The 17480-nt window shown below is 38.8% G+C and overlaps 1 protein-coding gene across 2 annotated transcripts in view; it reads left to right on the forward strand.

Annotated features, from left to right (window-relative positions):
- Pard3b (par-3 family cell polarity regulator beta) overlaps positions 1 to 17480 on the forward strand; it is a 1142550-nt gene that overhangs the window by 1029775 nt on the left and 95295 nt on the right. Inside the window, exon 21 of one of the 2 annotated variants that reach the window (XM_017801393.2) lies at positions 8712 to 8847. The exons of the other annotated variant lie outside the window; for it this stretch is intronic. Coding sequence (XP_017656882.1) covers positions 8712 to 8847 — 136 coding nt within the window. The remainder of the gene's footprint in view (positions 1 to 8711; positions 8848 to 17480) is intronic. 2 annotated transcript variants of the gene reach the window in all.

The raw sequence follows: 17480 nt of genomic DNA on the forward strand, positions 1-17480 counted from the left end.
ATTTTGACTCTTGACATCTGGGCTTGAACTCTAAATCTTCATCTTTTGGTTCTTTCAATTGAAAAACATTTTATTGCTTTGTCACTTTATTATTTTCCTAAGCTCCTCTGTAGAAAGAGAAGGTGGGAGATGGAGCTTGTCTTATAAGAAATTACTGTTTTAATCTTCTGAGGTTTTACCACAGTATAGCTCTCCAGATTGTCCTCTAAAAAAAAAGAAAAAGAAAAAGAAAAAATAGTTCCTGCCTTGAGTCTTCAGAATCTCCTTATTTTCCCTTAAGATTGTGTCATCTGTTAGAGTTTACATCCTTGTTATCTAAAAGGGAAGATCTAGACGTCCAGCTGTTGAGAAACAAATGGTTCAATGACACTCCATGGTCCCCTGGGAAGAGAGACACCCTCCCTGTTGTTTCCTCTGAGGAAGAGGGAATTTCACGGAGGCCTAGGAAATTCCCAAGGTTTCACGGCCTGCAACTCACAAATGCTTGTTTTTCCAGAATGATCCCGAAAGCTTAATCCACATCTAAATGTCAGGTACATATTCTTAAAACTCAAGATGTGTTTGATTTAAGCCTAGGAGGTAATAATTTTATCTTTCAAGGTCTTCTAGTTGTTGTGAGAACCTCTTTGAGAGGGGTGAATATGTGCATATTATTAATGTGCTCAACGGTGATATACAGCTAAACTTAAACTGTCCTTGGACTGTCCTTTTTCAGCTCCCGCACATGGGTGTGAGCTAATGTAGTTCAAGCTTTGTAGGTTTCTTCGATTTACCTTTTTAATTTCTATTTTGCTCATTTTATTTCGGACCATAAAAATCCTTTGACAAAGTTTTAAGCTTGCAAGTAGAATCATGTCTTAAGATTAGTTTTTGAAAGTCATTATGTGGTATAAAATCTGTGTATTCTGGAGAGACACTATAGGAGAATACTATATTGATTCCTACCTGTAACTGCAAATTGAACCCACCGAATGCTGTTCTTATAACACTGCATTCAATGGCTTCTTCACCGGTGAGCACCAGCCAAAGCCCTTGACATGCATATATAGGGCCATATTGGACAAATGATGCCAGTCTTTGAATGCTGGAATTCTGTTCATGATAGCATATAACTCAGATAATGGGAGATTCTTAGAAACTGACACAAATGCCTAGAAGCTAAGTCAGCTCATATCCAGGAGTGTGTGTGTTCATTGGACAGAAGGTTTGATGGAAGCCTATCACTGTTTAAATTGCCCAAGCCTCTGTTTTTGTCTAAGCTCAAATAATTAATGTATCAATTAAATACAGTTCTGATACAATCTCATGTAAGAATAGTAGCCATCTACACAGATTGCAACATAGGGCATGGTTCATTTATCATCTTTAACAGAAGACAGTTCCACACTGATCCACATCTATTTTTCTTTGCATCTGTGTATGCTTGTTTCACAGAGATGCAAAGAAGTTAAAGGATAATCTTGCCACCATTTCCTGTGAACTTTTCAACTATATTTTAAAATATTTCTTTTTTAAGAAGCAAACATTACCATATGAATCACTTCATAAATTTCTTCTATGATACATACATCATATTCTTTATAAAATTGGCAAAATGCCTCAGATATATATATATATATATATATATATATATATATATAACTTTGAAGTGTCTAGTACATATGTAAACTACTTTAGAAAAAAAAATATTGTGCTGTGTATGTTAGAGGAACTAGATCTTAATAGTATACAAACTATGAGTAATGCAAATGGATACTTCATGACTAATAGCAAAATGGCCTTTGAAATTTGAATACAGTCAGCAGATCATTGGGCAGTATGGGAATAATGTGATTATCCCTTATAGGCTTATAAAGGTGTGTGGCATCTGTGGAAATAACTCATGTATTATTATTGGAGTGTGAACAACACTGTCGGTGCTACTCAGAGGAGTTTCAATTTTTGCTAGACCAGGAGATAGAGAGGCAGACTGTTCTGATTAGAGAGCAGCCTCACATTGTCTCAGGTGATAAAGAGCAAGGTAGAGCAACGCCTTTTATCAGAAGAGATGACATTGATCTGGTGACGATTCTCAGTCACAACAATCAATCACGCAGGAGAAAGTTGCCCTTCACAAATCAATGAGATTACTTTCAAGGTAAATGGTAGCTGTGCTCATGGTGAGAGTGGGAGTGCTTACCACCATGCAATCAAAAGTGTCAAAGAAAGTGGCTTTTATTTCTTTATGCTCCATCACTATGGCTTGGGGTCAAGGTGCAGTCCAGGGTTATAATTTCCAAGAAAAATCTTCAAGCTATAGGAGTCAGAGGGTAAGTTCACTAAGCTAGGGATGGAAATACCAAGACGTGGATCTCAAAGGAAGCAGATGCTGGAAGCAGGAAACACGTTGAGAAAGATGAAAGGTCAGACTCATGTTGCCATGGCAAAGTCAGGAGCCCAGGTAAGCCGAGTCACATTGTCATATTGTTACATCTGGGTCAAAATGCCACAGGCGACATGGGCACAGCTGGGCGGAGAATCACTGTGCAGGATCCAAGCCTGAGCTAATGTATCATTGTGGCTCTGTCAGAGATTTTCTTTCCTATGGCCATAACTTGCATATCAACCTCTCTGAAGCAGTTTTTCAACTTCCCCACAGGTTCCTGGCATAAACAGCAGGTTGGTAAAGCCTTAGAAATTTATACTAATACATACTTTTCAAAATTATATATTAGCCTTGGTTTTGTTCCCTGAGATTCTACAACCAATTTGATATGTGATATTACTCTCTTAAGATGCCTAAACACTGTTTCCTTACTTCCTACAAAAAAGGTACAATATCAGAGGTAACTGAAAAAAAGGAGTTGTAGAATAAAAAGGGAATTCTACATATGAAAAGTTTGTTTGTCTGTTACTAATATTATTCACCTTTTTCCTAAACTCATCAGTCTTAATCAAGGAATAATAAATGCAGTCATAGTAAACAACAGGTTCTTAATTTAGAGAAATTGTTTTAATCACAAAGATAACTTAAGTCTGGTAGAAATTAGATTTCCATGTGAGCAAGGCAAATTTGTGTTATTTTAGGGGAAACTTTTAGCAAAAATTAGTGGAAAATGGGGAATATCATTTTCACTAAAGCTGTTAAGATCAGAGTATGGGCCCTGCCAAGTCTATTAAGCTAGGATCTGCCGCCCATCCTCAATAGGCCAATTAAAAAGACAAATAATAGTGAAAGGCAGGAAAAAAGATTTATTCAATGTGGCCAACTGGGGAAAGGAACAAAAAGATCCAGTGACACCCCCTCCAAGTCCATCTTCTGAGTTCAGACATGAAATTTAGGTCTAAAATAGAAAGTCAGAGGTATCTATAACTAAGCAGTCCTGTTCAAGGTATAGCCCCACCTGTCTGTCACCCCTGCCTGGACTCCAGTCTCTCCTTTTAAGGAATTCTCACAAGTTGTCAAACAAATATAAAACCTCTTTTCAGAGAAAGCTCCCCCTCTGGCTGGCACAAGAACCCCAGCCTTTTCTTTCTTGCCAACATGATACTCCTGGGGAAATTCCAATTTCTTACAGCCCTTTTGTTTTCCAATAATTTGATAACTAAGGGGATGGGCACAAGTGTCTCTTTACAATATTGTGGTTCCTGTCGATCTGGGTAGTTACATCACCATAAATAATAATGAAGAATTTGAGAAGAAATTAGAAAAAAAGAACCCCAAATGCTGTCCTTGGAGAGTCAGTTAGGTATCCTAAAATATCACTGGACACAACATCAAAATATCCAATGTCTATGCAAAAATAGGAACTTTTTGTAAGATGTGAACTTATGTAATCAGCATTTTCAGTGAATGCTTATACTAGGTGACTTTCAGAGCTATTTGTGACAAAAATGCAATTGGAAGAATTCTGTAGACTTAAGCCCTATCAAAAGCAATTATTTATTTATTATTAAGTCTCTTTAGTATTATAGACACACTATTTAAATATATTTTCATTATGGAATATTAAATCTATGAAGTATTTATATAAATGCTGCCAGCTCTAAATGTTTTTGAATTAATGGTCCTCAGATAAGAATCTCTCAAAATTTTTATTGGGCAGAAAATTTTTCCCCAACAGAATATAACAGTCATGTCCATGACAATCTGCCTTCGGTTGAATATCTTTTCAATAAACTTCTGTTGAATTTAAAGTAAAATCAGCAAAATAAGAGTCCACATAGACCGACTGATTGTATTTATGATACTAAGAGTGTAAATGCCATAGTCTCAGATGTTTTGAGATCTCTGTTCTTACTCTGAGAATAAGAAACTGTATTCTCAGGTAGAAGGCGGACACTGTGCACAAAGTAATCACAGGTAATTCACAAGTCCAGGAAAGGCCGTGAGTTGGTAGCAGTGGTTAGCTTCCTCTGACTCAGTCAGGGGTGAACTTTCCCAGTAGCAGCCCTGTCTGCCTCTCCATCCTGGTCCTCATCCACAATCTCATATCTTTCATGTGGGATCTTGGTCATGTGTTGGTTTTCTTTTGCACCCCATTCAGTTTTATACCAGTTTCCCACATAAGCCTGTTAGAAATATAATATTAATTGCCCAGAAATGCCAGTCTGCAATTGCTCCCACATCGTTCCTTTAATGAATAGACTTCATTGCTCATATTCCTATTACTTTAGCTACTTCTATTTCTACTTTTATAGCAAAGATCTGTGCAAATAAAAAAATATCAAGAGGTATGGCTATAAATGTGCTCTGCTGAATTCCGCCTGCATTGAGATGCTTGTGAATTGCTGTTCCAAAACTCCTGCTGCATTTTAATGCCTTTCTTCCAAGGCAATATGATATAGTAAACACAATGGGAGCTTTGCAGGCACACAAATCCTGACCCACCAACTCTCCAATTGTGTTACTTACCTTCGCTGAGCCTCAGTGTACTTATCTGGGAAATGTCAACACAGTGTTATCCTCACAGATTTGACTGGGATTGAAATGACATAAAGATGTGCAGAATATACTGTACCTGGGACATCATAGAAGCTCCATAAAACTTAGTTTACTTTCTCCAGCCTGCAGCAGCAAAGAAGACTGTAGCATGCACAGATGGATGCTCATTCTAAGAAGTACTCCAGTTAAACAAGGATAAGTTCAGATTCCAAAGAAGCAAATAGTGCCTCAGAGGGAAGGTTTTCACTGTGGTGGCTGGGTAGTAAGACTATAGGTGACTGTAAAAAAGTGAATGGTATAGTTTCTGAATTCCATTGCAAGGTTAAGCTCTGTCCAGCTCAACAATGTTATAAGAAGGGCCTTTAAAGACTCTGTCATTGTAATTGATAAGAAATCCCAAATAAGATACATGTTTTCATATACTGTTTGAGTCAATTCAACATTTAAGACCATTATTAGTCACCTACATATAGACAGAGCTGTTTTTGTAAGAATGGCCAGGTTCAGCTATCATCTCTGCCCTAGAAGAGGCCAGGAGGAAAAGTTAAGAGTTCAAGACCAGCCTGAGACTATAGAGCAAGAACTTGTCTCAAAAAATAGAAAAAAGAAAGCTACTTCAACTAGCAGACAAATAATACAGAAAGTCTAATTTCTAACTAGCAATGTAGAGATAAAATTATTAAGCCTTTGACAGGTATAAGTTACATGCTAATTTGGTATCACTTTTTAATCTATCAGACAGAAGATTCTCCAGAATCTGTACTAAGTGTTATAAAAGCAAGAAAATGGAACAGTTTTTTCTTGTTAGAGGACTCAGTCTCTAAATATGTAAATAAGATGGAGGAAAAGAAGTGATTTTTAAGTAGCAAGCTATAGTTGACAGAAACGCTTGGAATCAGACTTAGCTTGCTAATCATCTATTAGCTGTGAGCCTCATCTTCCTCATTTTTATTGACCAGAATAATAAAGCTTTTCAGACTTTGTGATATTTGCCAAACCATTGCATTGAAACTGTAAGTAAATTCCATTCAAGTGGGTTGGAAAGGATTCTAAGGCTATGTCCAGGATTCTTGGGAAAAATACCATAGTTGATGAGTGAGATCTACTCTGGCATATAGCAGAGTAATAGCTTATAGCATTATACTTATAGTATAAAGTATAACTATTTTGATTACTACTTTTATTACAAACTGCATTTATATCTAGCATCAAATTACTAAATTTCTGCATCCTCAACAGAAAAAAAATTATTGATTGCCATAATTACAGCATAGTATATATCATTTTTTAATAATTTTAAAATATATTTTTAACAAATAAAAGTTCAGAAAGTTTAACATTTTTTAAATAAATCTAACACAAGAGCTCTAAGTTTCTTGTAGAAGCTTTAGGAAAATTATAAAAATATTAAACAAGCTCCATGAGTCAATAAACATACCATGTTCATGTACAAAAGAACTCATTACTGTGGGGACATATCATTTTTTATTACTTGGATGGTAAACATGTGCTCTCTGCTAAGGAGAGCTGAAAACTGAAGTCAGAATCTGCTATTCCTAATTTTAATATATAAGACACCAGCTTGGAAAAATAGACTATTGTTACTAAAGGTAAAATGGCGTGGGGGGACTATTGAGCTGTAGTCCTGGGTTACCATAAAAGACTCATTGTATTCCAAAATATTGTCTTAAAATATTTACACACAGAAGGTACAGCATGTTCCACACTAAGACATGCCATGATTTTTTTTTTTCTATTTTTTTCACTGGAGCCAGACTTCTTTTCCAGGTAAACAGACATGATCCTATCAGCTATCGGGGACTTTGAATCCTGAACAGCTGATTTTGTATTCTTTCCCTACTCCCTTGTTTGAGAATGGCAATCTGATCAAACCCATATTTTTAAATTTATGTATTTATAGGCATATGGGAGAAAAGTTTATAGTCTGAATATGATTTTTCCCACCACAAGTAGAGGAATATTGTGGGGTTTGGTGTTTTTTAAAAACAGTGCCTTATCAATTCCTTTCCTTTTTCTGTTTTTCCTTTATTGCTGATGACTTCATTCCACTTGAATTCAATGCTTCATTTTCTTTGGGGTAAACTAATAGATTATGTATGCAATGTTTGCACCGTGTTGATTGAACTCATCTGGTGAGTTTGAATGCTGCTGGTGAATTCCTGTAACCAGCAGAAGCCTGAGCTTGGAATCCAACCACCATGGCCATCTCCAATTACTGAGGAGCCAGAGAAACTTTTCAAAATAGACGGCGGTACTCTTCCTGCTTGTGCTTCAGAAAAGCTTAGCAGGCCTTTATTGTCTTGGGGTGGAGGAAGACTATCTTTCCAAAAACTCAGAAAATTTTAATTTCAAAGAAAAAAGGAAGGAAAAAGAATTTCAATTTACAATTTCAGAATTGTAAAACACATTAAAGGAACATAAAGCTCTGTGATCTCTAAAGGTTTGCCTTTTTAAATTTTATTTTTTATTATTTTTAATTATGTGCATACATGTAGGTACAGGTGCCCACAGAGGTCAGGGGTGTTAGACCCTCTGGAGCTAGAGATACAGGCAGTTATGAGCTATCCTACCTATGTGGCTGCTGGGAACTGAATTCTAGTCCTCTGCAAAAGCAGTATGCTTTTTGGGGCACGTCTCCAGCCCCAGGGTTTACTTTTTCTTAATCAAATACACCAGTTGCTGCAGAACTGTGGTGCACCTAGGAAGCCCAGCAGCTTTGTGTGCTTTGCTGGTGAGACTCTGAAAGGCCAACACATGGCTGTGCCATCTACTAACTTGCCAGCCATTTAGTTTTATGTAGGCCATTCTGCCCTTTTCTTTCAAAACTGTGACTCCTGTAGACAAAGAATGTGAAGTTCTTATCTTCACCTTTCCAGATCTTAATGTAAGGTCTGGCACAATGGAGCAACTAGTCCTTAGATGAACCTGTGAAGTCCAATGACAGTTCAGACCTGCATATCCATTTCTTCTTGCCTCCCAGTTCTGGATTATAGAGAATGATGCTAGCTCTTTTGAAATATCCTTGACAAATCAACCCATACTAAAAGGGGCCACCAATGCCCAAGGTGAGGTTGAGTAAAATAAAGTCACTGGGTAAGCTGTTAAGTCCTGGACAGCACAGTGGCTAATGTGGAAAGACAGAAGCTTGGACAAGCAGCACAGTAGCACCACGAGCTTCCCCTACCCCTTTCTTTGTTTATTGGCATGGCTTTGCCTTCTTTCCTTCCCTGTAGTCTAGCTGTACCCATATATTGACCTATGTTCCACTGTCACACACCCTTCTACATACACACACTCCAAAACTTCATAATTTTGATGAGAATATTAATGTGCCAACCAACCACATACCACATCCAAACTGCAGGCCAAACACCTGGAGCTTAATCCCAAATAAGCAATGTTTATTTGAAAATATGAAATACTCTCATTAAAATTTAGCCAAATACTGTATATATGATCTTTTTAAAAAGTGATGCATTTTCTATTGTTCTAAGGTCACGACTTTATCTTACCTTCATATTCCCAAAGTATATATTAATCCCAAGTCACATATTTTGACCCTTAGAGCTAAAGGTATGCATGAAAGGTCCTTTCCCGCTCTTGTGTATTACTGATTTCACCATTTTCCTAGCATATTTAAGTTACATTTTTCAATTTTTCAAATTTGGATGTTGGGCCATTTAATGACAAGATTTGAAGGAAAAAAAAAAAAAAAGACTTCCGAGGATGACATCAACATGTGACCATGTTTATTCCTATACTGTAGTGACCGTCCCTTGGGTGGAAACACGGACCGCATCCAGAAGCTGCGGAAGGAATACTATCAGGCTCGGAGGGAAGGTTTCCCTTTGTATGAGGAGGAGGATGGAAGAATGCGGCCGTCTGACTATGACCTTCACTGGGTGAGTCCATGCCTGAGTCCAAGCATGGATTCTTCTCTACCAAAATAATTCAGAGCAAAAGTACACAGTCAGGTCAAAAAAGTTCTATCCATATCAGCTTACGTTCAGGTTTCTGAGTTTTATAGATATGAACATTACACAAACCACAGCAGAAGTTGTTTACATAAATCAAAACACACGGCTCGACATGTTCCCTCTGTGTGCTCCCACACGTCCTGTTGCACACTCATTGGTTTGGGGCAAGCAGATATCAGCTTCTTTTAAGAAGATGAGGAATGGGCTAGAGAGATTGCTCAGTGGTTAAGAGCATTGGCTGTTCTTGCAAAAGACCTGGGTTCCGATCCCAGCACTCACATAGTAGTAACAACTGTCCGTAACTCCAGTTCCAGGGTAACCAATGCCCTCTTCTGATCACCACAGGTGTTGTATGACATGGGTGCACTTATATACGTGCAGGCAATACATGCATACACATAAAATAAAAATAATAAATAAAATATTTTTATAAAAAAGGACAAGGGATGTTTGTCACTTTCTAGTACACCTCAATCCATCCCCTCCTTTTCTTAGACTTCCAGGATTTGGGACAACATTAATAGACTTTGCTATATAACCTGCCTCTCCTTTAGAAAATAGCTATTGGAAGTACATTGCATAGAGTTATTGTCAAAGATATCAACTGTTTGTGTATCAGATCTGAGCAGTTCACATTTTTCAGATCTTGCCAGAACAGTAGAAGGACTTCGTCTTGCGATAAAGGCAGTATTTGTATTAGAGGACTCATTGTGCAACATCATTCAACATTCAAGGATTCTGACCACTGAATGGATACTTTCTGTGTTGTCTTAGGATTCCAAGATTCATTTCCTTTTCTTGTAAGTTTAACTTAAAACATATTTAACTCTTGAGTATCCACAAAAATGCCCAGAGGAGAGGCTTGAAGTTGGATTATAAGTACCTGTCAGCTACAGTGCCTAGCATGCAGCTAGTACTCAGTACATATCAATAAACATTAGCTTTTGGTACTATATTGGTGCAGAGTTGAGAAAGGTCATTATGACATCCTCACTGTAACTCATTCTACACACCCTCTTTTATGATTGGTGCCTATGTTCCACCAGCTCCTTGGAAAGACACACATTTTGGAGGCGAGGTTTCTATCCCAAGTTTCATACTCATATTTATGCTCACAAGGTCAAGGTGCAGAGCATAGAACTGATTCTATTCAGTTTTCACATTTGCATTTTGGCAGATGGTGAATGACATATTCTGAAAGTTAGTTTCAACATCTCCCACAGTTGTACAGAACTAAGGCAACCCCTCATCCCAGGAGGTTCCTTTTCATAGAATGGAGTTTTAAAACACTAATGGTGTCGGGTGTGGTAGCATATAATCCCACCAGGAGACAGGGACAGGAGGATGAGGAGTTCAAGACCAGCCTCAGCTATATACATAAGGTTGAAGCCAGTTTAGGCTGCATGAAATCCAGTCTCAAAAAACAAAAACAAAAGGTAAAGAAATGCATAAATGCATACTAACAGAAGTATGTTGTGAGGATGAGGATTAGTGATCCACACTAAGTGGTGTCAGGCTCTTTAGAGGAAGGCATCCTGAAACTTAAGATCAGAGTCAACAACTATTTATGTTTATTACAGATGTTAGAATTAAACAGAATGGCATTTACAGTGATGAAACAACTTGTCTCTTAGATTCTTAGTAGAAGAGAAAGATTTCTACAGAATAACAGATTAGATAAAAATTCACTCTGTTTCAAACTTGATCCTGATCGATTTACTGCCTTAGATGGGAGATGTGAGGTACTTATTAGGTAAAGCTTAGGCTCCCTCAACAAACAAAATCCGTGATAAAATAAAGTGATTTCCACTATCCCAAGAACAGAACACCATGTCCAACACATTGAGAGCATTCTGTTTCTAACCACCACATGTCTCAATGAGCAAAATAAAAAAGTAATTTCAGATTAAGCAGTCCTGGTTTGTTTTGTTTTTTTTTTTTTTACCTTATTTAAATGATTTCTTTACTTTGAACTGAGAGGATAAAGATGCTGAGGCTTCGAGTGACTGAAAGTATCCTGTGATGTTCATCAAACCTGAGCTGGGTGCCTAGTCCCTTGGGAGCCCCCTTTTCTAATGATACTCTTTATGCCTAGCAGACTTGTAAGTGAACAATTTAGTGAGTGAAGAAGTGTCTATTTTAATTTGTGTTTCCCATGCTCCTGTGTATTGGGCTTTGCCAAATGTGACTGATTTTATGTTTCCCAGACAATTTGAGTGTAAGGCATCCCAAAGGGATGCTTGGGAACTACACTGTCATAAAAGAGGAGTATTCTCTGTGATCACCTGCGATACTCCAAACTGGGGATTAGAATCTCAGCATCCTTTCCACTCCTTTTCCCCTCGCGCCAAGGCACAACACTAGGACTCTTGTCTAGTGGAGACCTGAGAAACTGCACCGTTGTCTTGCTCCTTTTGGAGAGATCTAGGAAAGCACATTTAGAAAGTTAACATTTTATTCCCGCCCATCAGCCAGACCTGACAAAGCAGCTTTCATGAGATTGTAGCTTCTAGAGCAGGTTGGTTCTCTGAGTCACAGGGGTTCTTGTTAAAGTCAAACAGAGGGAGGGAGGGGTAGAGCTCCATGAGTCAACCCAGCACCCAACCCTTGCTTCTCCAGGTGGACATCTTGAACCTGTAATAGCAATGCTGTAGATGTCAACAAGGATTCCTGGGATTCAGACTCAAGGACAAAAATTGGGCATTGGTTCCTATGGCGTCAGTATATGTCTAAGTAGTCCATGTTTGCTTAGAAAACCCTCTCCACTATCAGCATCCGAAATACTTTGGGGACTTAGAACTACCCAAGTCTAGCACCTCATTCAGGTCAAGAGGCCTGGCAAATGTTCCCCATGGCAATTCTATTGTGGAAAATTTCTGAGCTTCCAAGAGGGAAAGTAGGAAGATGAGCCATCATGCAACTATAGTTCTCAGACCTTGCCATCCTCAGGGAAACTGCAGACACCAAAACCTGCAGGCGCTCAAGCCCCTTATTAAAAATGGTATAGATTTGTATAGACTATACAGATTTTCTCCTATATATCTTAACTCATCTCCAGCCTATTTATAATGCCCAGTACAGTGTAATGTTATATAAATTGTTATTATACTCTATAATTTAGGGAATTATAATAAGAAAAAGTATGTACATGTTTAGTACAGATACATTTGGTATGTACATATGTGTATGCACTTGTCTGTGTATACATGTTTGTAGGAGTGCATGAGTATATGTAGACATGCACATGTGTGTATGTGTGTGTGGAGGCCACAGATGAATCTCAGGTATCACTCCTCGGGTGCTGTCCACCTTTAACTTGAGAAAGGGTCTCTCACTGGCCTGAGATAGACAAGTAGGCATGGAGGGTCTGCCAGTGAGCCCTAAAGATCTGGGAGCCTCCACCTCCCCAGCATTAGGATGTGTCACCATGCCCATCTTTCTATAATGTAGGTTCTGGAAAGAGAACTCAGGTCCTCATGCTAGCAAGGCAGGCACTTCAGTAACTGTGTTATCTCCCTGTAGTCCCAGCTGGCCTGAAACACACTATGTAGACCAGGATGGCCTTGATCTCACAGAGATCCCCTTGCCCCTGTCTCCTGAGCGCTGTGATTAAAGGTGTGTGCTACCACGATCGGCTTAAATTATTTTTTCTCAGTGGTTGGTTGAATCCACAGAAGTAGGTGCCCAAGTATACTTTAAACTAGATTCAAAATGGGCCAGAGAGAATGAAAATAGACTCACAAAAGTCTTCAAACCCAAAATGATGAAAATATTCACTGAAAAGATTATTAAATTAGTGCTTTAAGGTATTTTTCTCAGTGAGACATACATTGTTCCTGTGGCCTTTCCTGTACCTTCTCAACCTTCCCAGGCCATCTTACCTGTAGCTGTCAACCAGCACTACATGTGCTCAGTGTCCCAAGCCTAAGATTTCTCTCATGATTTCTTTCGACTTTGTTCATTTATTTTCTCTGTGTCTCCTGTTCACTTTTAATAAATGTTTATTAGTTCAGTCCGTGGGGGCCAAACACTGGTAACAAATATGACTTTATCTCCACTTTGGAGGAACTTACACTCTAGCTCAGGAGTACAGATTCCTAAGCCAGCATCCCGTAGAACAGTAGCATATATGGCTAATGCTATCAACAGCTCTTATATGGACTCGGAGAGAGCAACTGACTGTGTTGGGTCTACAGTCAGTTTCAGACACAGTGCTATGCAGGCTGCAGAGGTAATCTGGGACCTGCCTCAGACAACATATTCATTCTTCTCTCATGTTAGTAGTGTATATTTTTTCTTCTCCTCAATCCCCCAAATCTACTTCATTTGTTTAAAAATAAATGAACACACAAAGATTGTAGGGTTTTTAAATATGGGCCTGAGACCATAAAAATCTTTTCATCCTGTCTATTTTGTAGCTGTTTTCCCATGCAGGCTCTGAAAAACTATAAAGAATAGGTCTAGAGAATGTCAGTGGCTCCAAGTGAAACAGCCTGGTGGGTTTTTATAGGCCCAATTAAGTAAGCAAAATATGCTAGCTGTGAAGTGTTAATATTTGCCAAAGGAAAACATGATACCTGTTATCTGCTGATATTTTTATTTCTGTAAAACTTGTTAAGACTGTCACAGTCCTCTGGTAACAGGCTGCTTTTTATTAGGAGATAAATATTATCTGCTTATTTAATAGCAGTATGACTATCCTGTAAACAATTTTGGAAATGGAATGGCTCTGGAGTTTTCTAAAATTGTTCATACCTTTATTGCCTTTTTCAAGAGCTGCACAGTGTGTGTTATTATTCTTATACTCCCCTTTTGAACTTTTTGGCTAAATTAGAAGAATGTTTACCTGTAAGAGAGGCTTATAGACTCTTGAGTAGGAAGAGAGAACAAGTGTGTTTATATTTGGAAAAAAATGGGAGTTACCATATCTTTGCCCGGCATGACATGCTAGCTTCCACCATCCTAAGAAGTGTGGTACAACATCTTTCTGGTAAAGGAGGTGACTTAGGTACATTGTGGTTACAACAAAGGGATGGCTGGATGAGTAAATGAAAACACTCTAAAAGATTTCTTCATCCTGTTATGGTGGTGCTCTAGGAGCCAATTTGAGGGAACATGCTTGGCAGCTGACCTGCATGACGAAAGATAAATCCTGGGTACTCAGAAGGAAGGGACAACTAGATGCTGAAATCATGTTGACCAACTGCAGAAAGAGCTTTAAGATGGATGGATGGCCCATATGCAAGCAAATGCAAAAGTCACCTGAAGATTATTATCTAAATACAAGAGATAATAGTGTGAGCTCCTTCTGTCAATGGTCCAAACCAGAATTGAGACTTACTTGTCTTTTCCTTGTCTGCTCTTTAAAGGCAACTCATAAAAACTAATGACAGTGCCTGGTGTGGTAGATCTCACCTATAAGTCCACCTGGGATGTGGAGGCTGAAAGATCAGGAATTCAGTGTCATCACTAGATATGCAGTGAGTCTGAGGCCAGTGTGGATTACATGAAACTCTGTCAAGCAAAAGAGAAAGAGAGAAAAAGAATTGAAATATTCTTGCTAAGTGAGTTTCCACTAAAGATGCTAATTTTATTAAAACAAACAAGTAAACAAAATACCTAAGGACATTGATAAGTAATTGCAATTAACCAACTTGTTCTTATACTGTAAAGAATGGGAGTAGGCAAAAGAAGAAACTGTTGGCTCACGTAAAAGAGGCCACAGGCAAAGCTGAGCTCAGGCATAGCTGCATCTAGCTCCTCCAGATTGGTCACTGGGAGTATATTTCCCTCTCTCGGGTTCCTGTTCTCTGTGCAGGCACCATTCTCCAGTGGCACATAGTGGCAACATGGTCATCAGTATGTCAGCACAGAAGCTCTATCAAAAATCTCACTCCCACTAGATGCCAGAAAGTCCTAAAACTGATACTCGGTGAGGTGCTGCTCATGGTTTGAGTGGCTTAGCATGGGTTCCAGGTCCACAAAGACCAGTCTTCGTGGCCATAAAGATCAGTACTAAAACTAAGCTAGAAGAAGGTTATAAAACCCCTCTCTGAAACCAAAAGTAGATCCAAACCCACTCAAGGTAAGTATAGGTGGAAATATCCCCACAAGAAATTGAGGTGAGAGTTATCCATTAAAACTTTGAATTCTAACAATATGAACTCGATTGGATTGTATTTTATGTGTCTGAATGTTTGGCCCATATGACTGTAAGTATACCACATGTATGCCTGGTGCCTGTGGAAACCAGAAAAGGGCTTTGGACCTCCTGGAACTGGAGTCCAGAACACTTGTGACAGCTGGAACTGAACCCCTATCCTCTGGGAAAGCAGTAAGGGCTCTTAACTGTTGAGCCACCTCTCCAGCCCCATCATCTTACATTTTTAGGGAAGTGTCTCATGTGTTCATGTATTTTTCTGTTTATAATTAGAGTGGGACAATTATCAATCCCAAATTTGTTGCCTTGGATCGAAATATTCTTGCTAAGTGAGTTTCTTAGCACACAAAAAGGCAAAGCCAGTTTATTTATACCTACTTGATCTAGTAGCTTTTGAACTATCCCAGGAGCTGAAATTACTTCACTGAGTTACCCATCAGAAATTACCACCCCTCCAGATTTGTAATTACATAGAAAGTGATATTTTTATTTATTATTTTTATTTTATGTGTATGTGTGTATTGCCTGCATGTAGGTAAGTGCACCCGTGTCATGCAATGCCTGCAGAGGTCAGAAGAGGCTGTCGGATCCCCCGGGACTGGAGTTATAGACAGTTGTTAGCTGCCATGTGGGTGCTGGAATTTGAACCTGGGTCTTCTGCAAGAACAACCAGTGTTTTTAACCACTGAGCCCTCTCTCTACCCCCTAAAAGTGATATTTTGACTACCTTAAATATGAGTTATTAGAAACAATAGAATTATTTGAACTAACTAAAATGCTTTCTTTAGGTAGAATTGCTCTGATATATATTTACTGTGTATCTTTTTTTGACAAGCACAAATTCTTTTCTTAAAATCTAGAAACAGTAGGATGAGGTAAAGAATCAGAGCCACTAACATTATACGTGCAGAGATAGCTGAAATTTGGCTCCTTTATCAGCTTTCTGTCACCATAACAAAATCCCTATGATAATTAGCTTTCAGATGAGATTAGGTAAGTTCAGAATGGTCTGGCCATAGACAACAATTAACTTTCAGAAAGAAAAGACTTGTTTAGGATCCAGTTCTGAAGGTCCCAGTCCATAATCAATTTGGCCCTGTTGTTTGGGCTCTGAAGTAAAGCACCACATTGTGGTAGAGGGTGAGTGACCCAGGAAAACTATTTCATATCATGGCCAAGAAGTCAAAGAGAAAAATCAGGGTCTGGGATGGCCCAATATCATGTGTGAACAACCGAGGAACAAAAGAGCTTCCACTAAGCCAACCTCTCAAAGGTTCTACCCTGAGTGTGTAGCTCAGGGGTGGAACATTTGCCCAGCATGAACAAGGCCCTGGGTTCAATTCCTAGTATCTCAAAGGTTCTAGCATCCCCCAGTAGCACCACCCTGAGGACCAAGACTTCAGTGGATTCTTTTTTTTTTTTTTGTACATTTTTAAATTTAATTTTTGTGTATTTTATACAAAACATCATAATCAAACTTAATCATCTTTATACCCACTTCCCCACTGGCCCCCTCCCATAGCTCCCCACCCCACTGGAATTCATATATTCTGTCATTTGTGTTAAGGCCTATCATGTCAAGTTAGTATCCCTAGACATCCCTCAGTGCAAGTTCATCCACTGGGGTCTAGGCAGCCCATCTAGAGTCCCTCCCTTTAAGAAAATCAGCTCTTCCTCACCCAGCAATAATCAGCTGCCATTAATTCTTCAACTAATATTGGGACTTGTTGCTCATTTCCACAGTTCTGGGCTGGGTTTTGTCTGCTTGAGTTTGCATAGGTCTTGTGTACACTGACCTATGTTGTGTACACGAACCACTGTAGGTTCATATGAGCAAGGTCCCAGGAGCCTGTAGGACTCTATTTCCATAAAGGATCCTTTATGGGACATTCAAGATCTAAAGGACAGCAATGCTTGGTAGATGAACTCTCTGGAACTCCGTTCACAGTTTGTTCCTAATGGTCAACTCCAGAAATCAAAACAGTGTAGCTGAGGAATGCAAATGGGGTCAAAACAGAAAAACGAGAGGAAAGCCAAGCCACTATGCCTATGAGCTAAATGGGTGTTAGCAAGGCCTGAAGCTTGATTGAAATGGACACAGGTAAAGTATGAAATGCTACTTGGAGAGCTGGAATTTGCTTGCCTAGACTTCAGGAAGCAATGAAATGCAGAGGAAAGGAGACAAAACAACCGAAGGTTTTTGCAGGTGGTAGATGTTGCTTTCAAAGAAACATGCTGCTATATAAGGTATATGGGAGAAAGGCTTGGATAGACAACATGGGAGAGAATCTCTAGCTTTTCAACAAGGCATCAATCACATTTTGAAAGGAGGCAACATGTTTATAGGCAATCCCCAACACAGAAATAAACTACATTCCAGAAACTCATTTAGAAGTTG

Source organism: Nannospalax galili, unplaced genomic scaffold (genome assembly GCF_000622305.1).
Source record: "Nannospalax galili isolate Female #2095 unplaced genomic scaffold, S.galili_v1.0 scaffold281, whole genome shotgun sequence".
NCBI classification, from domain to species: Eukaryota; Metazoa; Chordata; class Mammalia; order Rodentia; family Spalacidae; genus Nannospalax; species Nannospalax galili.